The 17,260-nt window shown below is 38.7% G+C and overlaps 1 protein-coding gene across 1 annotated transcript in view; it reads right to left on the bottom strand.

Moving 5' to 3' along the window:
* Positions 1-17,006, bottom strand: part of SPAG6 (sperm associated antigen 6) — an 83,879-nt gene extending 66,873 nt beyond the window's left edge. The window contains exons 1-3 of the mRNA XM_074266907.1: positions 16,733-17,006; positions 10,153-10,315; positions 9,496-9,591 (exon numbers count right to left, since the gene is read on the bottom strand). Of these exons, the coding sequence (XP_074123008.1) occupies positions 9,496-9,591; positions 10,153-10,177 (121 nt within the window). The 5' untranslated portion in view covers positions 10,178-10,315; positions 16,733-17,006. The remainder of the gene's footprint in view (positions 1-9,495; positions 9,592-10,152; positions 10,316-16,732) is intronic.
* Positions 17,007-17,260: the final 254 nt, after the last annotated feature.

Raw genomic sequence — 17,260 nt, 5'->3', positions numbered from 1 at the left:
AGACACTTGGGGGGTTACAGATAGCCAAGGCAAATCACATTTCAGGTGCTTCTGGGCCCTGATGTTCTTTTTCATCATCTATCAAACAATTTACTCCATAATTATAGTTGGAGAGAAAGTTGTTGCAAGGGAAAACTTGTAGATACGTCTTAATAACTTATTGTCAACTTAGAGCTCTCTCTCTCTCTCCCTTTTTTTTTTCTCTTCTCTCCTCTCATTTCTCTCCACTAAAAGAACTCCTCCTGTTTTAACTAACTTCCTAGGACAGCATCTTGCTTTTTAAAGGTCACCATGACCTCGGCTGATTCTTAAGTCAACTGATGGTTTGGCATCTCACCCTGTAATGACAGCAAGAAGTTGACTGAAGAACTACACTGCTTGATCTGTTACTTGATCCATTATATTCCGTGGTTTCACCAAATGTTCATAGAAGAAAGGGCTAAGAAGTGTATCAAAAAAAAAAAAAAATCAATTGATCTATAGATCCCCTGATCATAGAAAAGTGAATGCATGCACATACACACACACACCCCTACTGCAACACACCCTCTCAGTGGGATGTTTTTTCTTAGAATGAAATGGAAATTTTTACTACTAAAGTGGCTTATAATAATAGAGCAACAGTAAAAGCATAAAGAATTTTGAGGATTCCTACAAGTAATATGCTAGTATATGAATCATCAACAAATATTTTGGCAGACTAGGAGCTCAAAAGAATCTATCTTTAAAATGTTGTTAAATGACACACACACAAAAGAATAAACAGATAAGGGAGACACAAATGTGTTAATAGCAAATAAATATTCATCAACCACTTTCTATATCCACGAGATCCTTTAATTAAATTAAGAAAAGTCATTATGTCATGCCTTGTACCATCTGACCAACTCAATAACTTCAACTCACATTTATTAAACTTAGCATAAGTGCAAGGAGGGTACTGTGCCAGTCACTAGAGATAAAACAAAAGAACAAAAGAGCCTGTCTTCAAGTAGTTTATATTCTCCTTGTTGAGAAGGGGAACTTAACACTGTGGGTTCCAAAAAATGGCTCTAAGGGTAGAACCGAGATGGCAGAGAAAAGCCAGGAAGTTGTCTGAGCTCTCCCCAATTTTCCTCAAAACAACTTTAAATCAAGCCTCTGAATGAATTCTGGAGTGACAGAACCCCCCAAAATGAGGTGAAACAAATTTTCCGGCCCAAGATAACTTAGAAGCACTGTAGGAAAAGCGCACAGCCCAGTGCAGCCAGAGCTGGACAAAAAAGTCAGCAGGAGGCTCTTAGTCTGGCACAGATGGGCGACCCAGGCCCTGAGATCCTGCTCCCTAGGCCAGTGACCAATCAGGCCAAAATAAAAAATGGCTTTAAAGTCTCCCAAGTTCCCTCTAAAAACTAAAGAGCTTGAGAGTATTCTTTAGGCCCGGACAGTCCTTAAGCCCAAGAAATTCATGAAGATACAGGTTGATTGTACATAGTAGTTTTAGAAGATACCCAGTTTGATTTGGATCCATGTCAAGTGCTTGGAATATAGTCCTGGGTGGAAAACATTTCTGCCTGCTTTGAGAGTTTTTGAAACTAAACTAAAAATACTCTTTCTCACTCCACCAAGGTAATGCAGATTCAGACTTCTGAGATAATCCTCCTAGACCCCAGAATATGCAAAACAATGAAATAATACTTCCACTATGTTACTATTGACAAATCACTCTCATGTTAACAGCAAAGGAGGACCTTTTCTGGAAATGTTTCATCAAAAAAAGGCAACTATCTTTCTAGGATAGTTTTAATGTATTTCAGTCAAAAGCTGTTGCCTCAAATTCAGCATCTAAAATAAGCATTGTTTTGCCCTACAAATTCCTCTTCTTAACTACCCTATTTTTGCCAACAATATAATTTCTCAAGTCATACAAACTTGAAATCTCTCATCTGAGACAATGGTCTCATCTCCCATATCTGTTATATGGTGGTAATAATTTACATTCATCCTAATGTGAAAATTCTATATTGATAATGTAATTTGCTCTGTTCATTTCCATATTATGCCTCTCCAATGATCTGGTTGATTTAAAAATTTAAGTTTTTGGAGACAATGGCATTCAGTGATTCACAGCCATGTAGCACCACTATATAATAATATCAATAGATAATATTTTTATTAAAATATAGGCCTTTGTTTTTCAAGGAGAAGCTCAGGGTGATTAAAAGTTCTGTACAGTTTCTTAAAATCAACTATCCCAAGTTTTTCCTCCTGTGCAATTCTGGACCCCAGAATATGGTCTATTTGTAGTATATGACCAAAATATATATACTGATGAGACCAGCTTTATTGGTGGTCTACGTAAGTACAAATCACAATCTAGACAATCAAACTGTTTTATTTGTTTGGGGTTTTTTAATTGTTTTGTTTTCCCCATGTGATTAGGTCAGGCTCTTTTGAGTAATTATAGATTTCTTTTAGGAACCTCAGCAACACGTTTCAATTACATGATATAATTTTTCATTCCCCAAAAAGAATATCTTGGACCCCACATGTAATCAGCGTGCCGTAATCAAGAAAAGGTGCATTTGAAGAATATCACCATCTATTGGGATAACCTCTGTTTGCCACTTGCACAGAATATCCTCCAGGGTTTCCACTTACCTTTGGTGACCACATATTTCCCTATTTTGTGCTTCACTTAATATCATTAATAATAGGATCAATAAAAACATCATCTCTGTTGTTGCTGCATTTTTTCAAGTAAAATTGCATAATTTTGACAGGTTATGGAGGTTATGAAGATAGAATTTTGTTCTTACTGAAGCAATATGTTTTTTAATAATCAATTCAACAAAACTATCTGTATTTTATTTGCAAATATGAAATATTTACTCTGTATCTGTAGAGATCTCTTATGAAGGACTTTAAGTTCCATGAAGAAAAGGACTATTTCATATTATCTTTGCATGTCCAGCCTGAGCATATAATAGTCTCTTAATAAATGCATTGATTCACTGTTGTTCTTCAATCTCCGCCAACTCTTCATGACCCCTTTGAGGTGGTCTTGGCAAAGATACTAGAGTGGTTGATCATTTTTCCTTCTCATTTTATAGATGAGGAAACTGAAGTAAACAGGATTAGATGACTAGCCCAGGGTCACACAGCTTGAAGTGTCGGAGGCCAGATTTTACTCACAAAGATGAATTTTCCAGATTCCAGGCCCTATGCTCTATTCACTTCATCACCTAGCTGCCCTGTGGATTGATTAGTCTGTTGTAAAATTTCCTTTTTGAAAGCATGTTTGTCCTTTTTTCACATTTTCACCAACGCCTTATTAAAAATAAATAATAGAGATGGAAAAGTAGGCAAATGGATTTGTAGTTATTGGCTTTTTTAAAGTAACCTTTTCTCCATAATTATGAAGCCTGAAATTTCTTTCCTCAAACTTTTGATATTCTCTCCATTATCAGGTACAATGAAAACTAGACCTCAGCATCTTCAAAATTGTGGTCTCCATATATAAATGATCTAGTCCAGTTGCTCTTCCCATGTTTATTTTCTTTCATGTCATTTCATAAGTGGCCCATGATATTAGAATCTAAATGTGGTAATTCTACCAGCATAAAAGAATATTTGTGATAGAAATCTTTAAAGATCTTTTCTGTTCTAATCAGTTTGGAACTTAAAACCATAAAACCCTCTTGTTTTACGTTATATTCTATTTAAATATAGATTTTATATACTCAACAGAATTACAAAAAAAATTCTAAAATCATATTGGAACATTTTTCAGTGCATTCCTGTTAATAAGACCCCATCTAAAAGAAAAAATATATCAATTATTTTCTTTAATTCAACTCCACATTTATAAGAGAGCTATGAAAAGGATTGTTTAATGTTTGGGATATTTAACACATTATATTGTATAACTTTATTTTATATACAATTAACTTCATGTTATACAATCTCCTTGAAATTATTTAGTAAAACCAAAAGCATCAAGGTTCAATCTTGAAACTACAATTTACAAATTTTCTATCCTCTTTAATTTATTTACAAGATTTCATCAACTTATTCTCCCTTTGTTGACCTTTTTTCCTATTCTGAGTTTTTATAGAATATAACTTGGATAGTTAAGAATTTTTTCTTTGCTTGTGTAAAAGATTTAAAATATTTTTAAAATTTTCTCTAAAATAGGAAAAAAATTACTAAAGGAAACTTTCTGCTGGATAGGAGAAATGTAAGTTGTTAAATAAACAGGTTTTGACAAGGTGTGTGTGTGTGTGTGTGTGTGTGTGAATTTAAAAAAAAAACATTTCAATATTTGCTAAGTACATGTCAAATTTAACTTAAACCCGAGGCAAGACTGGTCTGCTTAAAACAAACCTTTAAAAAACTCATGAAACAGAGAAGATTGAATGTGAGAGTAAAAGTCAGAAACTTTTGTGATATTTCTAGCATCACTAAGAATAGAATGTTAAACTGGAGACATGAGCTTCAGAAATTAAAATGCTGTTTGCTGCCATGAATAATCCTGATCCAGATAAAGAAAAATAATGGTCTATGCTTATGCATTTTTATACCCTTGTAGAGTCTGTGGGCAATCATAGTGACTATCAAACTTCATTATCTTTCACAAAGCAAATGACATCTTTTTAAAAACCAATGAATACTTTATAGAAAAACAGTGAAATCTCTCCAAGTTAAGTTCATTTGGCCTAGAAAAAGAAAGATACCAGTTGAGTGATCCAACCTGGAATATATTATAATTCATGTTTTCCCAAAATATGTCTTCCCATTTTTCACCCAAGATACTATAATTTGAAAACTCTATTTGTTATAAAAATAGTGTTTCAATTATTTTTAAATTGCAGCATTTCTCAATGTAAAAGTAAAAAATTAAATGACATTGGTTTTATTTTATTGAAGTTGCTTTACTATTATTATTATTATTATTTTAAGATTTAGTGTTTTAGGGGATAGCTAGTACTATCATGACAGATAACAGTATATTTGAAAAATATCCTATTAGTGGGGGAAGTGGGGAAGGGAAAATGTTCTCCCATCAAAATATTGTTAATCACAATATCTTCCTTTTATTCATTTTTAAAACCAAAAGTAATGACTTTAAAGTCAAGGGACAGACAAGAATGATGTCCTGCTTGCAACAATCATTACTTTAAAGTATTCAAATAAAGTAACCAATTTTACAATCCTAATGGAGTTTTTTAAGCATTTGAGTTATTTTGTGTCAGAATTTGGAGTTCAGATTCTGACTATGGTGTTTCCTACTATCTTTGTGATTTCAGATGAATCCCTTGTCCTTTCTAAGATTCAGTTTTGCATAAAATGAGAGTAATAACCCTTGCACACCCCACAGCACAGGGCTATTAGAGAAAAAACACTCTATAAATGTCAGCTATTTAGCAATTACTGTGCCAAGTACAATGAATATTTCTTTATTAATATCCCCTACAGTACTTAGAATACAAAATAGAGATTCAATAAATATTTGTTAATTTGGTTTTATTTATTTGGATAGTCTAGACAGCCAATCCATATAAATTAGGCTGGGAGCTGGAGTTTCTTTGTCCTAAAAGCAAACTTTATTTTTCTTTACCTTTTTTTTTTGGGGGGGGCAGAGTTACCCAAGTAATTACCTCAATGTACCATGTTACCTATAGGTAGACATTGGCTTTAAAAGTCATGATGATATTTTCTTATTCCCTTCCTCCTATACAAAGTGTGAATCTGGTTTTCAATTCACTTTATTATTTTATTATGTTAAGTTTGATGTATAAAATACATTTTAAAGGTATTCCCTGCTTTCCCTCTAAGACCATAATTAAGTACACAGTTATTTCATATTAGTAAGTGGTTTTAAAATAATTCTCCTAGAGTTTTTATTGGTTTAGTAGTTTAAATACAGACTACCAAACATTCATGACTTTGTATGCCAACATGCTAGGAACTGTGTGCCTTATGTTTCTTTTTTTTTTTTCTTTTATAACAACTTGCTGCTCCCAGTTTTAGAAATTCCGCAACTATTGTACATGACAATAAGTTATCTCTACTGATTATTTAGAAGAATAGTCATGTTAGAGTAAGTTGGAAATGAAAAATGCAAAGGAAGCTGTTGAAAGAAATGCTAGGGATTCACACTTCACAAACATGTAAAATTAAGAAAGTAGATTTGCATTCACACATAATAAGGGAACAAAGCTTGGCAAAATCTCTTAAGTAGTGACACTGGAGTTATTTTTGTCCAGATATTACTGAATACATATTTGCAGGGCTTCCAGATGTATTAAGAGATTAATTACATGCACAAAGCCAAGTCACCAAAAAAAAAAAAAAAAGCAAAAATTCCAATTTAATTGTCATCAAATAAAGAATTCCAATTAAATTATAAGGGTAGGGATTGGATTTGTGATTCAGATGAGGAAATTTTCTCTACCAGAAGCTTCTAGTCTCAAAAAAGGGCTTAGAGCAACGAGAGCTCAGAGGACTAGACCAGGATCAAAAAGCCAAAGAACAGAAAAAGTAGAACTCTGAATCTATGATCTTCCTCATGCCAGGCCATCAACCTTTCCAATATACCACAGTTCTTCTCAATTAAAGAATGCTTATTACTAATAGCAACGTGTGTGTATGTAATTTGAATTACAAAATGCATTTCTCATATAAGAATGGCATGAGAATAGCAAGAAAACAGCATCCTCTCCTTGGATAAATAATTTCCCCAAGGTCATATATTTCTTATGTTTGAAGTTGGCCTAAAATGCAAGGATTCTACTTGCCTCTTACAGAAAGTTTAATGTTTTTTATGCATTTCCAATCAGGATTGCCACATTGAAATTTTTTTTTTAATGGGAAAAAACAATTCTCATATAATATCTCAATAGAAAATGTATAAGGAATTAGAATTACTTAACATTTTTCTTGTTTGGATTTTAAGTATAAATTATGTTGCTTTTATTTTAAAACCTCAATAAATCTGAGAATATTTAAAATAATTAAAAGTCTTTAAGTAATGTTAAATGAATTATGTTAGTAAGTCAAAAAATTATATTGGTAAAGCATAATGACTGTGGATACCAACACCAAGACTCAAGTGACATTTGAAAATTGTTTAAATCCATACTACTTAAGTAAAAAGACTGTAATAAATTCAATAATATTGTCAACTAATCATGATAGAAGTTTCTATAACAAGAGTTTGGGATTTTTTAAGACTAAATAAAAAGGAATATTTTCTTTACTAATTTTATATTTAAAGTATTACATTTGAAATTTGAAAACCATCTGTAGAAGATAAATACTTCAGAAAAACCCAAGTACATTCTAAGAATACAAGAAACATAAATCAATAGTATTTCATTTCTACACAATAATCTTTAAACATTAATTTTATTCTTTTCTCTACCAGCATAAGTAAATCCTGAATAAATAAAAATTGACAGTCATTTGATGTTTTATTTGTCTCAGATATGCTATAAATTCTCTTGGCCTAACTATTGGGATTCATTAAACTCTGTAATAATCTATTGGATACCTTACCTTAAATGTTTTTAAGCCTGTAATAGCCAAAGGCAATCTACCTCTACTATATAAGCAGCGTTTAAAGGCAGTTATAGCACACCTAACATGATGCTAATGTATTTATAACTACCAATCTTATTTAAAACCATAATGTTCAATCACTTCCTCATTCAACCATCAGATACCACTTTGTTGTTTGCAAAATAAGATTATGCTAAAGTTAATATTACTCATGCATGTGTACTGTCAAAAAATGTTTTTATAATTATAAAATAAAAAAAAAAAGAAAAAACATTTTCCTAAATTAATTTTCATTAGTAAGTGGCCATACCCAAAGGCTGGGGGAACATTGAATGGAGTGACTGAAAACTAAATTATATTTAAATAAGGTGACATGTGCCTGTAAAAATTTAAATCCATCATGTCGTGGAACATTTCTTGTGCAGACCTTCTACAGCCCAGTAAAGAAAGGGATGCAAAAGCAATAGAAGTTACTCTCCACTACTCCCCAACCCCCAGCATCCTACTATTTAGTTGGAGAAACAAAGCTAACATGCACTAGACAGAGAACAAAAGGTTTCAATGCAAGACTCTCCAAGACTTCCCCCCCCACAGGTATCTCAAATGAGAATAAAAAAAAGAAAAGTCCCAGGGATAGAAGGAAGTTATCTAAGGCGGGGTAGGGAAGTCTGGTAATTACACAAGCTTCTTACACTATCAATGTTTTCTTTGACCTCTTTTCAGGGAAAAAAAAAAAAATGAGTGTTTAACTAGAAATATCCTTAAAATAAATAAATATCCCTAAAAGAAATGCACATCTTTTTCAAGTTTTAAGAGTCAATTATTTCAGAACACCCAGATGTCAAGTGAGGTTATCTTCAGTCTACAGGAGTACAAAGACAGGCTTGTCTACCACTAGGTTCTCACATAATTTCAATGCCCAATAACTATAACTTTTAGAAGAAGCCTATAGATTCTGTAATATAATCTATAGTATTTAGGGCATGATGGATTCTGTGGGAACATGGGAAAGAGAAAGGAAGATGGAATGATGCCAGAATCTCACTAGACTTATTCTTTTAAATATTCGGAATCTTTTAAGTGAATATCCGCTTGCTTGTGCCCTTTCTTCTTCTATAAAATAGGAAGATAAACAAAAGGTCAACTACTTTGGAATATTTTTTTCGGTGAAAAGCCAGGGATGGTCAAAAGAAGAAAAGACTGTTAAGTCCAAATATGTTCTGAGTGTCTAGTCTGGATAAGAGCAATTTTTTGAAACTAACTTGCAGCCAGTTCCCTCCGCACCTATTAAGTGATCTTTAAGGTGTGACTGGAAGTCTAACCTAATGACTGAAAAAAATCTTGAATGCCCTTTTCTGTGTTAAATCTTTGGATTTGGAGTTCCTTAAACCTAATAAGGCATCAGAATTGGGAAATTTCAGAGGCAACTTTCCACCCACAGAGAGAGAGACAGAGAGAGGGGGGGGGAAGAGAGAGAGGGGGGGGGAGGGAGGGAGAGAGAGAGGGGGGGAGGGAGGGAGAGAGAGAGAGAGGGGGGGAGGGAGGGAGAGAGAGAGAGAGAGAGGGGGGGAGGGAGGGAGGGAGAGAGAGAGAGAGAGAAAGAGAAGAAGAAGAAGAAGAAGAAGAAGAAGAAGAAGAAGAAGAAGAAGAAGAAGAAGAAGAAGAAGAAGAAGAAGAAGAAGAAGAAGAAGAAGAAGAAGAAGAAGAAGAAGAAGAAGAAGAAGAAGAAGAAGAAGAAGAAGAAGAAGAAGAAGAAGAATGAGGAAGAAGATGAAGAAGAAGAGGAGGAAGAATGAGGAAGAAGAAGAAGAGGAGGAAGAAAATAGAGAAATTAAACTCAGTATGTATACGTAGAGATAGCAAGCAGAGCAGGTAGATGGGACTCGATCCAGTCTCAGGGCAGTAATCGGGGGAGAAGGCTTGCGGACTGGGATGAAGTCGTCTATAACTCACCCGCATTTTGCAGTGTCTCGATGTTTTGAGGTCTGGTCGCCAACTCTGCCACCATCTGCACGAACTGAGTCCGAGCTTTCTGGTACTGTTCGAACACTACAAGAGAGCAAAGAGCAGAGACTGAGGGGCTGGGGGGTGGGGCCATACGGGTACTTCTGAATGCCTACCCCTCTCTTTTTCCGTCTTCATCAATTTTTCCCTTGCCCTAGCTCCCCGCCCCCGCCTCCGCTACTTTCCCTCATCTCTCTCTACCCTTTTCCAAATATTTTTCAATCTCTCATGCTACTCCCCAATTTTTTCCTATCCCTGTCCCAAATCCCTCCCTCTACTTTCCCTGTCTCAGCCAGTCCCCCAATAGTTCCTATCCCTGCCCCCATTATCCCCCCTCCAATCTTTTTCCTATTGCCATCCCCAGCATCTCCTCCTCAACTTTTTCCTGTCCCGTCCCTCCCCTTCATCTTTTCTCCGTCCCCGAAAGCCCCTCCACAAAAACTTTCCGTACCCCTCTCCACCTTGTTTCTCTCACCCCTCCTTCTTCTCTGGACCTTTTCCACAGGCTGTGAATGTCAGGAAACCCCCCCAATGTCTGACCCTGTTCTTCCTGCGTCCCCCTTCCGTCCTCTCCCTCCAATAACAGCCCCCCCAGGTGGGGCATACCTTGGAGCACCTGCCTCTGGCTCATGGTGCCTTTTGCTTCTCTTCACTATCTCGAATCTCGGGTTCAATTGCTTTCCGGCTCCTCTTCTTGGGGACCTCAGGCTCTGCCCACTCAGCTCCAGACGGTGTGGGCAAGTTTGTGTTCCCCAGTCTCCGGGGCAACCTGCCGGAAACGGAACGAGCTGAGCCTTCGGGCAATTCGGGACCAAAGTGGGCTCTGACGCCACAGAGGAGACTTCTTTGGTTCCGCCACGTCCGGCGTACGTCTCAGGTGGGGAGTTCGCCCACCCACTTCCACACTAGCCTAAGTGAGCATAAGCTCACCCCGTCCTGGGCACGGGGAAGAAAAGCAGCCTCATTCAAAGGGGAACTCCACTCTCTACCCTTTACTTAGGTAGTCAACACTGAAGGAGCTAGGATTTCCCCCCAATCTGCTAGAATGACTTAGGCTAAAGAGGATGCGAAGGAGCTCAGTCACTGAGGGATGTCCCTCCCTACCCTGAGAAAAGGGCGTGAAGGCATGGACGTTTGCGGACAGTTAGAGGGTTGCCTGCAAAATAGAGCCAAGCTTGGCGGTGATTTCCTGACTTCTGCATGCACGGTCAATCAAGCGATGGGGGGAAAGCCCCCTGTGCCTCCGAAAACACATATGAGGGCAGGTGACAAATTAACTGCATGCTCAGTGTAAGAGTTAGATCAAGTGCCCGAATCCTTGCAGCCTGAACCGAAGGGATGTCACATATGTCACTAAGTTGTTAATTGCTTTTTAAGAATTTGGAATTCCATCTACCAACGCAAGTTGGCACCTAGCCTGCAATTTTTAGTCCTAAAGAGTTGGCTATGGGTGCTGAGAATGTATGGATGCTTGACCCTCGAACCCAAGTCATCATGACGTCGAAACCGGCTTCTCAAGCCAAGTTTTCTCTTCTAAGGACTTAATTCAATGCTCAGGATCCCTTTCAAAAATAGCACCTTTTATAAGCCCAGATCCTTGTAAGTCAAAGTAATCGCTCTATATTCTTTGATTATATAAAGTGCATGGAAGGGTGGGTGGGTTTTTTTTTTTAAGTATTTGGACAGTTCCAAGAGAAAATGAAGATGGAGTTTTTAAAAAAATACCTGAATTTCCATGACTAGCTCCTATTAGTCTTTAAATTTACTGTTTCTTCATGTTTAATATTTCTTTTAAATCCTGAGTACATAACTTTTTGTAAAAGAAGAAAAAAAATATGGGGAAGAAAAAGGTCTAAGTCCTTTTTTAAAAGAATGAATCTTCATTCAATTATTTTTACCAAGTTATTCTTATGTAAGACTTCTTTAGTTCAAATAACCTCAACTCTTAACTCCAATTAAAAAAAAAAATCTTAAACCAACCACCTGTAGGTTGCCCTGACTCCCAAAACAATCTAGCAAATATTTTATTGAAAAGATGAATTATTGAAACAAATACTTTCTGTAGTTACCCTCTATTTCCAATGATAATTCTACCTGCTATGAAATGTAGCCTCAGCTCTCTTTAAGTAAGGGGGCATAGGAAATCTCTTGATATTTCTCCTGCTATAGAAAAGAAGTGCTCTTTTTTTTTCCTTTCACTCTTTATATCTGGGATAAGTCTATCTTGAAGATCTTTGATATCTCTTCTCTGTCCTGGAAAGACACTGAGATTGCATGCAGTTCTCCAGGGAGTATAGTAAATGTATTGGCAATAGAAAACAGTGAAGGGGGTAAATGTGTTCAGCTGTGCACCTGCCGCCCTCAGAGCAGGTGCACTCCTCTCCCCTTTTAGCTTCCCCAGTTAGAATAGAGTGGTACACTGCATAAGTTTATGCAGCTCCCAGGCTTGTTTCACAATGAACCTCTTAATATCCCTAAAGGAACAGGCCCCTAAAAAAAGTCAAATGACTCCCTGTTCCATATAGAGATGTAGGTGGGAAACAAACATAGCAATGAATATCATAATTAAGGTTTCAAAGTAACCATTATTGTAATCCTATTTCAGTTCCTTGTTGCATTCTGAAAAAGAAAAAAAATATTTAAAATTAAAACTTTTCATGTTGGGTTTCAGATCTTAAACAAACACTATGCTAATTCAGTCCATCCTTTTTTTAATATTTGCTTGGGAAAACATTAACCTTCTACTTTAAAAAAAAATCCTGAAATTATTTAAAACTATGGGAATAAAAAGGCTTTCTCTCACAATCATTCCTATAGGCTATGTTAAGTAGAAAAATTCTATAAAGTTGAAATTCTGAGTTCAACAATAAAACTTGTTAATATTTTTAAATTTCTATTATAGACTATAAACATGACACTCTGAAAAATGTCAGTATATTAAACTATTTCCCTAGAGAAATTGCATTATAGTATTAATGGGTTAGATACTTAACTTGGAAATACAGAAATACTTGTGTTTGTTTATTCTAACATTTTTTTCTAAAAGAAAGGGATAGGAAATTAAATACAAAAATTACAATATAAAGTGATCTCTATATGTTTAAAAGTTTAAGTGTTGGGAAATACAAATGTAAAACAAAGATAGTTCACATATAGAACTTCTTTGGTCAAGAAAGACTGTATACTCAACAGCCAGTTAACTGATAAAAGTTATATAACTGTTTTTCAATTGACTACTTTCCACTATACTTAAGTGTCACCTGACAAGTTAGTTAATAATGAATGAAAGGAAAGTAATTAGCCCCCAGTAAATACAATTATAGTTCAATACCAAAGAAAAAAGTTTTGACAATAAAATTAGTTCACATATTTTATCATCTGCATGAGATTTAGGAAAAACTGCAACACAACACCTAGGACTGTGTCTAATACAAAGTTGGTGCTGAATAAGTTGCTTATTGATTAGTTGATTAGATGAGTTTTATTCCACAGATGGAGTTTCATATGTATGTACCACATATAGAGTAAAAATTTAAATGGTTTTACATATGTTAAATGTAAATTGAATAAATACTAAATGACATACACTTACTAACCAATTTTCCCCCAGAAGAGTATTTTCATAAAAACCTGATTTGGGAGGATTCTGATATTTATTGTAAAATGCTAGTCATATTTTTAAAATTCCATTTATTTAATTTACCTTTATTTACAGAAGAAGAATGGGAATAAAAGCATAAAATCTCATTCACCTTATTAGCAAACAAGCATTATAAATAATTTCTCTTACTCTCAAACAAAAGTTTCATGAGTTCAAAAAAAAAGTCTATTGGCTTATTATCTTGTGTTCTGTATTTCCCACGTGAAAAATTTTAGTGGCTTTTACATTAAGATTTTTTTCTCCTTCAGATTTATCAGGAAAAATTATTACCCAGGACTTTGATACACTAAATACAACTTCTTGAATATTGCTTTGTGTATATTTTAAATTGCATTTTAAATAGTGGGTGCTGTTTTGGCACTGACAGTTCTCAAAAGTAGGTCAAAAGATTATCCAAACTTAGGAAAAATCAACTGAGTTGAAATCTAGTCTGTGAAAGTTTTAATCCACAGGTTAAAATTTGCAAATAATTAAAGCTTAGTAAAACAATACCTTAGCTTTACTACAGATAAGCAATGGACAGTTGTGTGTAAATATTTTAAAGTTATGGTAAAGAATTACTTGATTTGCCGTGCAAAAAGGGGATTTTTTTTTTTTAAAGAAAGACTCACACACGTCATAGCTGAGTTTATCAACTTAAATTGAGAATAGGCACTTAACAGTCAAAATAATGGTCCTAAAATGTATCTGTGGTGAAGCCACAATGAATGATAGTAAACATGTGATTTAAACAGGACTCAGACTGGATGTTGTGGAAGTCTGGCAACACTCTAAAAATCAAGATGCTCAAACATTTCATCTGAGAAGATTGCAAGCACCCAAAGGGTAAATTTGCCGAGGACTTTTGTTTTTAATTGTCTAGACCTTTCGTTCAAAAGTGCTTAAAAGGTAAAGTTTACTTAGTTAAGTGTGATAATCTCAGTTGGCAGAGTTTTAGAGATGGGGACAAACGTGGCTAACTAGAGATGAACAGATAGAGGAATGTACCTGTACAGGTTTTTTTTCTTTCCCAAAACTCGCGATTGAAGTCATTATTTACAACCTCCAAAAAAGTTCATATTCACGTGGATCTCTAACCGAATAATTTCGCTTCCAACTTCCACTAAGCACTAGTGGAAATGTACTAGAGGTGTGCTATGAGTTCCCAGATGTCTACATGAAACGTGATGGTGCCTGAAGGCAAGAGAAACTATTGCTCTGCCCTCTGCAAAGGCAAGCACTGTTAAAAACGCACGCGTGTTTCATTTTTTCCAAAGTCTGTCTCGAAATGCGAATGGGTGTTTACTGTGAATGTTGTCTCCTCTCCCCTGCCCCACCCCAGAAGCGTTTTAATGTCTTATTACAGCCTAAACTCAAACCTTGCATCCCCAGGTCGGAAAACATTGAAGTCATCTGAAACTTTCGAGAAAGAGTGACGGAGAAGAGAGATTCAGACAGAGAGACAGACACAAAGGGACAGAGATCAACACACAGAGGCAGAGATAGAGACAGACAAATGGGGGGGGGGGAGAAAGGAGGAGGAGGAGATGGAGAGGAGGAGAGGGAGGGAGAGAGAAAAAGACTGGAACAAAGACAGAGACAAGAAGGAGGAGGAAGAGGAGGAGGAGAAGAAGGAAAAGAAGAAAGAAGGAGACGGAGGAGGAGGGGAAGAAGGAGGAGGAGGAGGAAAAAGAAGAAGAAGAAGAAGAAGAAGAAGAAGAAGAAGAAGAAGAAGAAGAAGAAGAAGAAGAAGAAGAAGAAGAAGAAGAAGAAGAAGAAGAAGAAGAAGAAGAAGAAGAAGAAGAAGAAGAAGAAGAAGAAGAAGAAGAAGAAGAAGAAGAAGAAGAAGAAGAAGAAGAAGAAGAAGAAGAAGAAGAAGAAGAAGAAAAGAGAAAAGGAAAAAGGAGAAAGGAGGAGAAGAAAGAAGGAGAAAGGAGGAGAAGAGGAGGAGGAGGAGAAAAGAAAGAAGAAAGGAAGGAAGGAAGACACAAACCTATGTATGTTGTGAGCTGGACAGAATCAGAGAAGGGAAAAGGAGAGGAGAGGACAAGAGGAAAGAAGAGACGAGGGAAGAGGGGGAAGAAGAGACGAGGGAAGAGAGGGAAGAAGAGGACAGGAAAGAAAGAACAGAAGAGACGGGGAGAGGAAAGGAGGGGAGGAGAGGAGATGGGAGAGGGGAGGGGGAGAGGAGAGAGTGGAAGCGAGGGTAGCGGACAAGACAGGACAGAGAGCGGAGGGGAGAGGACTAGCTGGACCGACAGAAGAAACCTAACATTGGACTCTCGGGACTGCAGGAAAACTTTCCAAACAGTGACACTATCTTCCCTGTTCGGCACTTTCCTTTTTCCACCTGTTTATCTGTACAGGGCTAGAAAGGCAGAGCTGGAGATCACCAGATCAGAAAATAACTCTGGGCAATTGCGATAACTCAAGCCTATCCAGTTCCCATTGTTCTGAAATCCCTAACGGGTCCCTCCAAATGGAGAGAATCGGTGCGGCCTCTTTCCCCTTTTGCAAGTCCTGCCCTAAAGCGGCTCAGTCAATTCCCAAAGTTATATAAGAGTTTCCCACTTCGCTCACACGCCGGCCCCCGCCCCCTTCCAGCCCCCAGGCTCGGGTCTTCGCACTCCTAGCCGGAGGCCCCAGAGGGTCCTCTGCCGAACGGGTCGAGTCCGGATAAGGGTGTGCTGGCAGCGGGGGATGGGACTCCCCGCACTAGAGAAGGCGGGGTGGGGGAGGGGAAGGGGGGGAGCACGGAATGCGTGTGCGTCTGGGCAGAAGGGGAGCTGCATGATGGCGGCGCTGCTAGTCCAGGGGCAGCTCCCTGTGGCAGCTCCTGCTGGCGTTGTAAAAGGGCAGCTTCATGGCCCGGCTTTTCTCCCTGTATCCCCGGCCCTGGGTCTCTGGGAATAATGGGGGGAGAGGAGAAAGACGTTACTTTTCCTCTGCGCCTAACTTAACTTTCCCCTGAAGTCGAAAGTTTTTCGGGGACTGGGAAGAGAGGGGGAAGTAGGGCTAGGGGCAGGAAGAACCAGGTTTACGTTGCTGGAAACTGACTTTGGCTCCTTCGGGAAGGGCAACAAAGTGGCGCGGGGAGGGGGAAGGGGGGGCAGAGAGGGTTTCGCTCCCTGTGCTAGGATTTCTCTCCCTGTGACTCGCGGTCATCCAAGGAAAAAGCGCATGGATCAGATGGCTTGGGGGAAGCCAACCTGGCCGGGCCCGGGCCGCAGCCGCTGGGCAGCCAGGCAGTGCCAGCTCCCGCTCGGTTCTCCCCGCCGCTGTCGGCTGGGCGGCCTCCAAGCTCCGAGCTGCAGCAGCTCCCCCAGCTTTGGGGGGTTCGTGCTGGGGAGGAAATGCGACTTTCCTCCTTCCTCCCGACTCCGCACGTCTAGCGGGGCCCACGGAACGGGGGGGGGGGGGGGAAGGAGGGAGGGCAGGACCCGGGACTAAAGCGAAGCACAAGAGCCGTGACACACCCGTCCAAGCAGAGGAGGGTCTCATGGGCCCCCTTCCCTTCAGATGTGCGGGCTCTGTTTTATTTCGTACCTGGGGAGGTGGGAGTTGGGGCAGAGAAAACAGCTCTGCCCAGGGCCCGGCTCCCCCACCCCGGGCCTCCGGCTCAGGCTCAGGCCGCTCTCCTGGGGCGGAGAAAGACCTTGAGCGTGGCACTTCCGAAGGCGGCCGCCGGAAAGCCCCAGGCCGCTCGGGGGAAAGGGGAGGGGTGGAGGCTCCCGAGGGGGCAGGTGCCTCCCCGGGCCCGGGAAACTCCGGAGCTAGACTCCGGTGGGTGTTCCCGAAGTGTCCGGGCGAGCGGAAGCCGAGGACCCGAGGAGCCGGCCCAACAGAAGCCGCTTGTGGTTGCTGCCCCGGAGGCTGGCCGAGTTGCCAGCGGGAACGGGCCCTCCTGCCGCCCGATTTCCCTTCTCCCCACTCCCACCCTCCCCCTTTCCCCAAATCCTTGTCCCAAGAGCAGCAGAAACCTTAGTTTGGGGCCCGGGGAGGGGAGAAAAGGGATAGCAACAGAGCCTTTTGGTCTTTGGAAAAGCAAGAGGTGCACTTGTTTAAAAACAGCCG

Source organism: Sminthopsis crassicaudata, chromosome 5 (assembly GCF_048593235.1).
Source record: "Sminthopsis crassicaudata isolate SCR6 chromosome 5, ASM4859323v1, whole genome shotgun sequence".
Taxonomy (NCBI): Eukaryota; Metazoa; Chordata; class Mammalia; order Dasyuromorphia; family Dasyuridae; genus Sminthopsis; species Sminthopsis crassicaudata.
Note: the sequence above shows the minus strand (reverse complement) of the source record. Positions and strands in the feature narration are given on the sequence as shown.